The 12,138-nt window shown below is 49.5% G+C and overlaps 6 protein-coding genes across 6 annotated transcripts in view; 2 read left to right on the top strand and 4 right to left on the bottom strand.

The window, feature by feature from the left end:
* Window positions 1-205: 205 nt before the first annotated feature.
* Window positions 206-2,212, bottom strand: C922_04366 (hypothetical protein; the record flags this gene model as incomplete). Its single annotated transcript, XM_008819949.1, has 1 exon — window positions 206-2,212. The coding sequence occupies one exon, from the start codon at window positions 2,210-2,212 to the stop codon at window positions 206-208; it is 2,007 nt and encodes a 668-aa protein (XP_008818171.1).
* A 1,856-nt stretch (window positions 2,213-4,068) lies between these two features.
* C922_04365 (hypothetical protein) lies at window positions 4,069-4,606 on the top strand (the record flags this gene model as incomplete). Its single annotated transcript, XM_008819948.1, has 2 exons — window positions 4,069-4,154; window positions 4,357-4,606. The coding sequence occupies 2 exons, from the start codon at window positions 4,069-4,071 to the stop codon at window positions 4,604-4,606; spliced, it is 336 nt and encodes a 111-aa protein (XP_008818170.1).
* Window positions 4,607-5,132: 526 nt separating this feature from the next.
* On the bottom strand, window positions 5,133-5,618 carry C922_04364 (hypothetical protein; the record flags this gene model as incomplete). Its single annotated transcript, XM_008819947.1, has 2 exons — window positions 5,133-5,264; window positions 5,388-5,618. 2 exons carry the CDS (start codon window positions 5,616-5,618, stop codon window positions 5,133-5,135), a joined length of 363 nt encoding a protein of 120 aa, XP_008818169.1.
* Window positions 5,619-6,216: 598 nt separating this feature from the next.
* Window positions 6,217-7,203, top strand: C922_04363 (hypothetical protein; the record flags this gene model as incomplete). Its single annotated transcript, XM_008819946.1, has 1 exon — window positions 6,217-7,203. One exon carries the CDS (start codon window positions 6,217-6,219, stop codon window positions 7,201-7,203), a length of 987 nt encoding a protein of 328 aa, XP_008818168.1.
* Window positions 7,204-7,329: 126 nt separating this feature from the next.
* Window positions 7,330-8,142, bottom strand: C922_04362 (hypothetical protein; the record flags this gene model as incomplete). Its single annotated transcript, XM_008819945.1, has 2 exons — window positions 7,330-7,430; window positions 7,674-8,142. 2 exons carry the CDS (start codon window positions 8,140-8,142, stop codon window positions 7,330-7,332), a joined length of 570 nt encoding a protein of 189 aa, XP_008818167.1.
* Window positions 8,143-8,527: 385 nt separating this feature from the next.
* The window catches only part of C922_04361 (hypothetical protein), a gene marked incomplete at both ends in the record, with an annotated part of 8,954 nt that continues 5,343 nt past the window's right edge, over window positions 8,528-12,138 (bottom strand). The window contains one exon of the mRNA XM_008819944.1: window positions 8,528-12,129. Coding sequence (XP_008818166.1) covers window positions 8,528-12,129 — 3,602 coding nt within the window. The remainder of the gene's footprint in view (window positions 12,130-12,138) is intronic.

The raw sequence follows: 12,138 nt of genomic DNA, 5'->3' as shown, positions 1-12,138 counted from the left end.
AAAAAAGAGGGGGCAACAGGGTGGAACGGAAATGGTCACCCAGGGCGGGGCGCCTGCCAGGGGGATCCACAAAGCGGTTCATAAAGCAGCACACAAGGCGGTTCACATACTGTATGATGAGCCGCTCCACATGTTGTACCGTATCACAACGGAGGAGCCAACTGGAGAGCTGGCGGCGCAGCACAGGTTAACCTCTTACGCCACGTTAACCGCTCCCCGCTTCAACCCATTCCCGCATCGAGGCGATCATGCTGTCGCTGTTCTGGAGGCCGCCCTCCAGCTCGTACACTTTGGCCACCCTGCCCTTCGAGAGGCACTCATTCAGGGCAGCCATCTTTGCATTCCCCAGAGTCAGGATGGAAAACACCTTGTCCTTCTTAGCAAAGTAGGCCACAAAGTTGTGCTTGCGCAGGTCCCCCTCGTATATGACCTTCTCCGCATCCCTGACAAATCCAGAGTAGCGAAAATTCTTCCCAAATATGTTTGTATTGAAGAAAGGTATAAAATTGAACTCCTTCTTGTCGTCACTGAGCATGTTATGTGCCGCGATTCGTCCCTGCTGTATGGCTACATTCCAGTGACACACATTTACCATCTCCCCTGTGACGAAGTAGGGAAACGAGCAGACATCCCCCGCAGCAAACATGTCTAGCGAGTCCTTCACTCGAAAATGCTTATCCACAATAATCTGCTTCTTCTCATTTTTAAATCGGTCGTCGAGGAAGTGCGAATTGGGCAGACAACCTAAGGCCTCCACCACGTAATCACAGCTGATCACCTCTCCATTGCTCAACCTGACCCCATGTATTGACTTCACTCTCTTTAGAAATCGTCCCCCTCCTCTGTCAAAGATATATTCTGTTGGGTGGACCCCTCCATAAAACGTAACTTTTTGGTCCTTTAAAATGTCCAGCACAACAGATCCGATTTTGTCTCCAAAGGCGGTGTAAAACGGGACGATGTCTTTTGACACCATCGTTATGTTCACGTTTTTTTTTTTCAGAGCGGAGGAGAGTTCGCAGGCGATGAAAGACGAGCCGATGATGGCGCACCTGCTGCCCTCCTTCGCGTATGAGGCTATCTTCATGTGATCCTGTAGGCTCTGCAGCGTCAGCAGGTTCTCCGCCTCCACGTCGCTGCCAATCCCGCCGCTACCTACGCCGCCTCCCCCCAGCGGCGAGGGGGAGGGGCGGACCCCCGTGGTCACCAGCATCTTGTCGTACTGAATCACCTCCCCATTGCTCAGGTGCGCCTTCCTGCCCTCCACGTCCACTCTCTCCACGGACACATTGTGGATGTAGCTGATATTACCCCGTTGGTAGTACTCGTCCTCTTTCAGTTTAATCCCCTCGTACAGCTCCTCCACCGAGTCGTAATTAGAAATGTTCTTTGACAGCTTAGGGCGGTCATACGGCTTGTACGAGTCCTTACTGCATACGATTAACCTGCCCGTGTAACCCATCTGTAAGAAGGTTTCCAGTGCTCCCAAGGTTGCCGCTCCACCCCCCACTATCAGTATCGTCTTCTTCTCACATTTGCCTGAACATGGACATGCTTTTTTTTTCTGAAATAATTCCATCTTCTCCGGTAAGTAAGCATAAATATCATTCCCCTCCACAACGACCTCATACCTTGGGATGTCATCGAAGGAAGGACCGTTAATACACTCTCCTGTTTTCAAATCGAATTTCGCATCGTGCCATGGACAAGTCACATAATCCTTCGTCAACACTCCTGTCTTCAATGGCGCACTATAGTGTGGACACTTTGGGCCCATACAGTAATACTTATCATTCACGTGCACCAACAAGACGGTATCCTTCTCTCCACGTATTCTTATTTCTTTCATTTCTCCATTTTTCAGTTGGTCTTTTTTTGCTAAGTGTACTTTTTCGAGTCCTTCGCAGTTGGTCAAATTGTCTCCGTTCATCATATCTTTCTTCCTCTTCGTGTACAGCAAGCTTGGTGCGGAAAAGAGGGCCATCATGAGAACGACACTGGATTTGTTTGAAAACGTCGTTTTCTTTCCTCTATCACAGGGGATGGGACTTTCTGTGAGGTTCCTTCTGCCCCGTACATAGCACAGGCTGCGCTTGTTCGTCAAGGCAGATGGCAAAGAGGTTATTACGAGAGAGGATAGCTTCCTCCTGTTCGCCTTCGCTAAGTGGGCCACGTTACAGACCGTCTCGTTTATCACGCTCAGCTTCCTCATCCTCGCTGCAGCAACTGGGAGGTAATGAAGAGGGGGCGAAGGAGAGAAGCGCTCAAAAAAAAAGAAGTGTGCAGCGTCACTGCGGGGTTTTCTTCTGTTCGGTCCCTTCGACCTCCCTGCAGGTGTGGCGATGCCTATACAGGGAGAGTGCCAGAAATAACTGGCGGCCAATACTTTAAAGCGATTATTAATTTGGGGACTCCTAATCTCGACTGCAAGTGCGATTTCGTTTGCGGGGAGAGGTGGCTATATATCCTTTTCTCCGCAAAAATGGTGCCTCCTCCCCACTGCGTTTTTATTTCCACGTAACCGTTCGTTTGGTTGCTTCTGCGGTCCTTTCGTCGCATAACCGCTCGCTTCTTTCTCCGTTCTGTTCTTTTAAAGCGTTGCTCCACTGCGCATGTTGTGAGCTGCCCCAAATCGACGTTGTGCGAAGAAATTCCATCCTCGGGGCTGCGTCTCGCAAGTGGGCACCAATTCGGCATTTTTTTTTTTTTTTTCTCCCACTTTAGGAGGGCATATCAGCATTCATGTTGGAGCAGTTGGCGGCGGAAAAATCCCTCACCGATGCGCGCGCTTATGTTCACATATTTACGTGCTCTTTTTAAGCGCCCATTTGCGCATGTGCCATGTTCAGCCACGTGAAGTGCCTTTCATGTAGGCCTACAGGAGGTTCCCTACTCTCACTCATTTTTTTTCTACCTATCCGTTCAGTTACTCATTTTTTATTAACCTGTTCAGGCAGAACGATGCGGCGAGGGGGGGAAAAAGGAACAGATTTTCAGTCGCAGTGTGTAGAGGAACTGCAGCTGGGGTGGGGTGAGGGCCACTTGAAGTGGAGTTCTCCATCAGAGGAAACACAGACACTTCGCACTGCCCCTATGTTCACATATTTATCTGTACCCACACTGAAATGTGTACCGCCAAGGGGAAGAACACAATCGATCACTGCCCCCAAAATGGGTTGGCCACAACCCCTCCACCCTTCAGGAGCAAACCGACTGGTCCTCCCAGAGAAATGAATAAAAAATGGCCACCCCGTCGTGTCTACATTGTTACTACGCTGCCACCCCATTGTCACTATATTACCACCCAACGTTTATCCCTCGCCAAATTGGTCATGGACAACTCCGGGGGACGCCTGCTCCGCGTAGGTCTTTACCCCCGTCCAGCGGTCTCAACGAGAGAGGCAACTTTATGTGCGCTCAAATTCGTGCCGTGTTTCGCCCGTTTGGCTAGTTCTGATACATTGCTTGCTGTGTGGGACAAAAAAAAAAAAAAATACGCAAAAATGTGCACAAAATGTATGAACAGGTCAGGTAAAAAAAAATGCATACCAAGCTAGGCAACGTTTAGCAGATCAGTTCTAGCAAGATTATTCCCCAAACAAGTGTCTACTTGCGCGCGAGGGGGACTACTCACTTCCCACCACAATTTCACGAGCAGTGGGTAGGAAGTTTGCCAAAAGAGGCAAGCAAAGCTATATGTTTGTACCCTTGACTGTGGTGGTGACTTAGCTAGCTACTGCAACATGGGCATGCAAAAAAAAAAAAAAAAAAAAATGGACACATAATTAAATATCTACGTGAAAAAGTAGCTGTGTAGGTAGTTGGATACATATTTCAACATGGGCACCTCTCGAAGGTAAAAAAAAAAACATCTTATCCTTCGCCAAAGGGTTCCAGTTAGGACGTTCCACACACCAATACGAATGTCTTAAAGAAAAATGCCAATAAGAAGATCTCTTCCTTTTAATGTTAGCCCCTATGCACATACACACGTGCAGTACTTACTCCCCCGCGTGACCATCCGCATGCACGTTAATTTGTTCCTCCCCATACTTTGCTCCTCCAAAAATGCCGGACCATAGGATGTCGAGGGGCGAATGCTCCGACTACAACCGATCCAGATACTACAACCCAAAGGTGCATGTCTCCGGCTGGTAAGAAGCACCTCCACCTGGGTGGTTAACTTCATCCTACTTTACATACACACACATGTGACTTATGTGCAGTCTCTTTTTATGTCACCCCCTCCGGGAGGAAGGATGTGTATCGCGTTCCCAACGGTGTACCCCCCTAACACTCTCCGTTAAGGGGAAAAGAACAAATAATTATACCCTCCCCCCTCAAACCACCCTACAGGCACAACATTCAACACGATGAGGACTACATACAAAGCTACAATCGGATGCGGGAGTTCTACATGGAGGCGTACCCAACAGAAAGCATAAGTCAGAAGTACCAGAGTGCTAGGAGTAGTGGGGCACGAAAGAACTTGTCCGACAAGCGGGTCATTTTTTACGAAGAGGAGGGGGCCAATCATTGGGTCACCGAAAGCAGGTGCCCCTTTAAGGAGGGGAAGCGACGAAGCGATGAAGCGGCGAAGGGGTGATGTTTTCCAAGGAGTGACAACGGGGTGAATTCCACAAAGGCGGGTTAGACAAAAAAGTGTCTCACGTGGGGGCAGAAAGAACACTCCTCTGGAGACGCCCCCAAAAGGACGCCACTTATTTTTGCATTCTCATTACGGCACAACCAAGTCCACATTGACTTGGCTGTCCCTTTTCCGATTTCTTATCTTTTTGGCTTAAAAAAAAAAAAAAAAAAATTTACAACAGAAAAGCTTTTTTTTACACGGACGTAACGCAGAGGTGTCAACCCAGGAATGACCATCCTTCGTTCGTCCCCTAGCACAACTTTGCGCATATGCACAAGTTCTTCCACCGCAACGGAGGGGTGTGGACCCTTCTCGCTTCACCATTTTTGCTCACCTCACCGTGGAGAGCACCTTTCCCCGGTGTTGCGGCAATTAGGGCATCTCAGGAGGGGCAGCGCGCATCCTTCCTTCGTCACTTGGTTAGTTCGTCAATCGGTTACTTCGTCATTTCGTCCCTTCGCCAATTCGTCTATTGTGACGCTCACCTGAGCAGAAACTTGGCCTCCTCCAGAGGCATTTCCGTCACGCTGGGGTTCAGCTTCACCAGTTCCCTAATCAGCAGTTTCCTCCTTTCCCTTAATTTGTCTCGCCGTTCCGAAAGGACCTTCTCGACCTGCGTTGGGGAGGTGGAGTCGGTTCAGGCGGTATGACGGTATGGCTATGCTGCTATGCGGCTACGCGTCCATGTGATGATGGCGCTTAGCCGACCACCCCGTGGGTCGCTCCTCCCACTTACGCTCTCCAGGTGCTCGTTTATGTGGGTCTTGCTGAGCGTGATGAACAAATTGCTATACGTTCCGAGCTTTCCCATTTTGTTGTCGATCTCGTTTCGCCGGTATCCCCCCCTGGTGGTTCGGACACCGTTCAGGTTGTTATCGATGAGGATTAGCTGCCTATTCTGGCAGAAGATACTTTCGGCTAGCATGTTCAGCTGGACCAGCCGGCTATAATATTGTGTCCCCTCCATCTGTCTGTTTCAGTCAAAATTGGTCTCACTGCGGTAACCTATGTGGTGCAAAGGGATGCACCGCGTAGTAGGAGAACGCCACTCCTGGACTTATTAACAGAGTGGGGCGGTTGGAAGATTGGGAGGGAGAATTCTTTAACAGGGGGGGAACGGGGGCGTGCTAAATGATTCTTCGTTCGTTCTTTGCGCGGTGCTTCCTGGGCGAAAAAGAAAAGAAAAAAAAAGAAAATGTAGGGAAAATTACGATGTTAATTTAGGAATTAATGACGCAAACAATATACGAAAAAAAAAAAAAAAAAGGGGAAAAAAAAAAAAAAAAAAATCCATACGTATTACATACATAAACTTATATTATAGATACAAAGCGCATAGGGCGGCGCTCCCGTTTCCCCGCGCGAGTGGCGAAGAAGCATCTTCACCTTGTTTTCTCCAACTGAGAGGAAACACCCGGCGAACAGTTCCCGCACGTTTGGCGCGGGGAATGCAACCCCCAATTGGGAAGCGGCAAAGAAAGGGAAAAAAGGAAAAGGTCTACACAACGAGGTACAAACTGGATATGCCTCCCCCTCCGTTTCTTCTTTCTTTTTCAAACCGGAAAATGGACCAAGATAGGGAAAAAGCGGAGGAGAGGCAGCCGCCCATGTTAGAAGAAGGCAACCGTGTGGAACGGACCCATCCGCCCATGTTGGAAAAATCCCACCGTGGGGAAGAGACCAATCCCGGGGACACCCCCCCAACGGACGAGCGCTTCCAATTCAACGACAACCTGTGGAAGCACGTCAGGAGGGAGCAATCCAAAAAGGGCATTGTTTACCTGACGGACGTACCAATAGGGTTAACTGCAGCGCGCCTACGAGAAATATTCAGTCAATACGGATCGGTTAGCAAAATACATTTAAACAAAGCGAAGGATGAAGAAGGGGAAGAAGAAAGGGAAGGTTTCCTCTCCTCTCACTTGAGGAAGAAGGATGGACCACACTTGGAGGGAAAAAAAAAAAAAAAAAAAAAAAAAATCGTCAAATACCAAGATGGCTACATAGAATTTGACAACAAAAAAGACGCCATGAAAGCCGTGCGCACGCTGAACAATCAACTGATTGGAGGGAAGAAAAGGAAGAATATTGTACGAGATTACTTTTGGCACTTAAAACTTATAAAGGACAACTTCCTCTGGAGTGACATCATGTCGTCTTCTCTCTATCGAAGGATGTCTAGGAAAGACAAGTTCACTCTCGCATTGAAAGACATGTACAAAGGGTATGAGGCGTATGTGGAAAAGAATGGAGGCTCCACTCATGGGATGCTTAGGAGTGGGGAGGGACCCACTGAAGGGAAGAGTCGCCACCCCAAGGGGAACATTCAAAAGGGAAGCGGCATCCAAAAGGGGGGCCGACAACGTAAGAGGAAAAACGGCCCTCGTGTGAAGAGACCAGTTTGCCCGCTCCGGTTTGTCACCGTGAAGAAGGGGGGGGAGAGCAACCAGGTGACAGAAGAGGTTCCCCTCGAAGTTTCCAACCAAGAACCCGCCTCCTTCCGTCGCAACAGCAGCGCGGTTTCTGCAGACCTGCTGAAGCTGCTCATGTAGGAGGGGAAGTGGGCCCAGCACTCACTCGGCTAGAAGTTCACCCGGCTAGAAGTTCACCCTGCTGCAACGTCACACCGCTGCAAATCCACACCACGCAATCCAATGCAACTCCATCTCTCCGCTCCCTCACAGCGGGACGAAGAAGTCCCTGGAGACCTTCCTCTTCTCGAAGCTCATGTCGCTCAGGTTGACCATCAGGTTCCAGGCCACGGGCTTCATAATTTCACCTGCGTGGTTAAGGAGAGGGAAAAAAAGGGGGATAATATGAAGAGAGGGGGGTGGGCGCTTAACGTCGACAGACTCGTCGGATTAATTAGGCCTCTGCCGAGGCGGCGCCATCTGTAATTGCGCAGAGACGCCACTCTTATTTTGCCGTTATTTTGCTGTTATTTTATTGGTTTTTTATTTCCATTTTTTTGTTATTTTTTTCTCCTTTTTTTTCTCTTTTTTTCCCTTTTTTTCCCACTCACCCTTGTCGCTGAGCGCCAAGATGACTCCCAAGTCGGACCCCACGGTAGACAGCTTGTACGACCCATGCTGTCCTACCGAAAGAACCTTCGCCTTGATTATGTCTCCCTGTTTAAAGCATTCAAAATTGTCCCCTAACTCTCCTTCGTACACATGGATGTCGCTCTTGTTGATGAATGCCCTGAAGGGATTTTTTATCGCTCTACCGTTCAGCAAGACGATGTTGCAATAGATTAAGTTAAAGGTAACTCGATATATTTTACACGTCACGAGGTCTCCTGCTTGTGGCAGCGGCATGAACTCTTTCGTGTTGGCTACGCTGATCACTTGCTTTCCGTCATCGTCCCTTTCGAGCTGCCTTCTCCCCAGGATGGCCGACCTCACCTCCTTCTGCAGGATGTACGTGTTCTCGCCGCCAACGTACACGTCGCAGCTCCCGAGGGCTTCCCCGGGCAGGACGATGGAGTCCATCCTGGAGAAGCGATAACTCAACGGGGAAATGTCAATCGGCGAATCCACTCTGTAACGCCGACCCACTTCGTTCCTGTTTGATCCTTTCCCTTATTGCTAAACTGGTGGCTCCCCTTCTGGCCGACACGGGGAAGGACCCCTCCACGTGCGCAGCTAACCGTAAGTTTAACCCGCCAGGGAAGGATGCTCAACTTTGCTCGGTTTGGAAAAAAATAAAAAAAATAAATAAAAAAAAAATAAAAAAAAAAAACTATAAAATGTAAAACATAAAATAAAAAAGAACCCTTTGGTGCCTACCGCGGGGCGGGGATGCATTACCCCTGTATGTGCCCGCCCTGCATACAAAGCTGCTACTCCCCCTCCGTGCCGTGCTGAATGGTAACACCTAAACCACCGTAACGAGAACCGGCTCGTGGTGGAACAGCAACGCGTGGTATGCATGAAAATACACAGCGACGTAAAAGAAAACCTTCCCCGGAAAGAGCGAATACACCTTGAGGCAGTGCAGCAGGTGTGTTTTCTTTTTCATTCGTCTTGGCTTCTCTCCTCCTTTGGACATACCGTGGTCCTCTGTCCACGCGCGGCCAAGGGACCCACTGCTGCTAACACTCCCACTCAGCTTTATGCAGCTGAAATTGGAAGGATAAAGCAGAACGGTGTAATCCCCCAGATTCAGGGGAGACAGATTTTTCAAAAATATTTTAATGACAAAGAACTCTCCAACGGACGACTCAAAATAACTTTTCCTGATCCCAATTTCGTTCCTGTGTTTGAAGTCCAACGCTCTGGAGCACTTCGGAATAATCACGCTGCTTTTTTTTTTGCAATTGTAGAACTGGGGGCTTAATACTACTTGTGGGGAAAATATATCGTCTGGGAAGTTCGTTTGGAAGAGGGGGTTCTTCGGGGGGGGGCCCTCTCTCACTTCCTCGGTTGCTCCCACTCTTACCGCCCCTTCCACTTCCTCGGCTGCTCCCACTTCTGCATGCGCGCAGAACAGGGTCTCCCTCTTGGTCACCCTTTTCCCGTGCCGCTTCACCTCGCCGATGGATCCATTCGTCACAGAAATGGAGCTGCGCCCATGTGTGCACCCCTCCTGTGAGGTCAATCCCTCCCGTGAAGTCAGCCCCTCCCGTGAGGTAGACTCCTCCCTCTCAAAATTGACAAAGAAACGTCCTATCTTATTCCCATAAATGTAGGCACTATTAAGGTAGGAGCTGTAAAGACTGAGAAGTCCTGACTTGTTGTGTCGGTCGAAGGAGAGGTACATGTGGGCATCCATGTAGAGTAGGAAATATCTAACTGCATCCTCTCGGCTAGCGAAGGAGAGGTTCTTCTTCCGCTTGATTCTCTGAACCCATAGAATCCATTTACTCGGCTTCTCATCCGTCTCCACCACGCACGTGGGCAGCCTCATACCCCCCTTCTTCGCACAGCAATAGTTAACATACCCGCTGAAGTTCCTGACGCACAATTCTAGGAACATATATTTGTTGTCCGTGCAGATGGTGAGGTCCTTCCTCGCAGCGAACCGTTTGCGAAGTGGAGGTAGGCCTCCTCGCCGATCCGCATACCGATCTGGAAGCCGATCCGCATACCGATCTGGAAGCCAATCCGCATACCGATCTGGAAGCCGATCTGGAAACCGATCTGGGAGCCAATCGGCATACCCCTCTGCTGGTGTCTCCGCAGGCCCCTCCGCAGGCCCCTCCGCATCCCCCTCGAAGTAGTTCTCCATGTTGATTTCCCTACACCTGAGCTTCCTTCCCCTGAGGCTGCCCACATGGATAATGCTGGCGTCCGCCCCCTCGGCTACATCATCCCTCTCCCGAGTGATTATAGCTCGACTCAAATGATCGATAACACTCGCGCTGTACAAATCGGAGTTCACCATTTCGTCCAACACATCGGCGAAGTTAAAACTAACGTAGGGGAAGCAAAATAGTTGGTCAATGGACACATTTCTGAGGACACTAATGCGAAGCTTAATTTTCTGGACGGCATAATAGGGACTACTCTTTTCACTCGAGTACACCACACGTACGTCGCACTCGTTAATTAAGATGGAGCCAATGCACCTGATCGGGATATACAAGCAGTGATCCCTTCTCACGGTTAGTGGTTCCCCTTCTCCGATTCGAATCACATCAGCCTTCTCCTCCTCACTTCCACAGTTACGCTTCATTTGAAATGCCAGATTAAAAAAAAACTTCAAAAAAAAATCCCCCAGCATTTTATGCTTATATTTTACCTGCACGTTCAGGCAATTGATGTCCACATGGGAACTCTTATTTTCCAAAATGAGGCACAAAAATTTCGTTTCCCCTTCGAGTAACTCTGTGTGCCTTGCGTCGATGGAGAAGTACAGGTCGTCATTCGTTTTGTCGACATCACCGCTTCCTCGCAGGTTGGTCTTTTCCTCGTCGCATGAATGGTCTGTCTGCTCTGTGGAGGATGACGTGCCGGACGAGCTGCTCGGTGAGCGACGCGATGAGCGTGCAGATGGATGACGTGTTTGGTGAATTGTTTGATTGGTTGCTTCGCGACCTGGCTGATTGGCTGCTTGGTCACCTGCTTGGTGGCGCGACTCCGGGGACGACTCGGACGAGGAGGACACAGACAGGGAGGACCTCTTGGGGATCGCTCCTCCAATGGGGGAAGATTCACTAGGTTCTTCGGCGCGGCCACTTCGAGTGGAGCCTCGCTTCTGGGCCTCCCCCTTTCCCCCTCCACCAACCACTTCGCCGCCCATTTGGCCTCCCCCTTCCCACCAGGAGCCGTCACGCCGCACGCTCTCCTCGAGGGCCTCCCAAGGCGTGCAGAACTTCTCCAAGTGGGACTCATCATGCAGCATCGACTGGATGTCCACATACCTGCTAAAATTAAAGAGCTTAATTTCGGAACTGATGCAAAAATAATTCGTAATAACAAAGACGGAACATGTGTTTGACATCTTCAATGCGTAACTGAGCAGTGCAACTCTGTCTATCTGGTTGTTACTGCGAGGGTTGGGGTGAGAACAGATGGATTCTTCCACCACGTGCGCACGCTTCCCATCATTTTCGCCCTTCTCAGCCATTTCCACCTGAACATGTTCATAATTTTCCTGTGCGCAGTTCGTATTACTGGGGTGGTTCTCGCCCTGGGGGGGAGGACAAATGGAAGATTCATCACAGAAGGACTTTCCACAGGCTTCACCCCCGAAAGACTTACCGCAACTCTCCCCCGTGAAGAACCTACCGCAACCCTCCCCCGTGAAACACTTCCTCAGAATTGACGTATCGTACAGAAGGTACTGATCAAAGTGGAGGTAGCTGATGCAGTAGGACACCCCAAGGAGAAATAGAAGACCCGTCTCTTTTGCCCTGAAAGACAGGCGAACCTTCGTTGTGTGGTTCTTCCTCCTAGGCATGAGAAACACAACATCGGATGGGTACGTCTCTGCAGCAACTCCACAGGTGATGAGCCTTACATTGTTTAAGACTAAATGTGTCGAGAGTCTATTTTTTAGAGTTACCTCGACCTGGTTGACACTGTTAACCTCACACATGTTATGTACCTTCGTGTTCTTCTCCACTTCGTTAAAGGGATTATATTTGAAAACGTCTCTTTGTTCAGAAGAATCTTCTTCCGTTCCTTTACTCTCCGACGGGGGGAAGTTCACCTTCTTATAAAATCGTTCGTAATTTTTTGTCTCATTTATGTATTCGATGTTTAGTAACACTGGAGAGGGTGCGCACCTGCCTTCTGTCAATCCGGATAGGAAGTGAATCTGCCTTCTTCGCTGTGAGTTATTTTTCCCTCTTATGTTCTTTTTCTTCCTTGACTTTTCCTCTTTCGGAGCCTTTTTGGGGAAGGCTGAGCTGTGTGGGTTCTTCCCCATGTCGTAGCTTCTACATCCCTCTTCGTAGCGTCCACCTCCACCTTCGTAGCGTCCACCTCCCCCTTCGTAGCGTCCACCTCCACCTTCGTAGCGTCCACCTCCCCCTTCGTAGC

The sequence above is a fragment of the Plasmodium inui genome (genome assembly GCF_000524495.1).
Source record: "Plasmodium inui San Antonio 1 unplaced genomic scaffold supercont1.22, whole genome shotgun sequence".
Lineage (NCBI taxonomy): Eukaryota > Apicomplexa > Aconoidasida > Haemosporida > Plasmodiidae > Plasmodium > Plasmodium inui.
The sequence above is the reverse complement of the archived record's forward strand: the minus strand, read 5'-3'. Positions and strand labels throughout refer to the sequence as shown.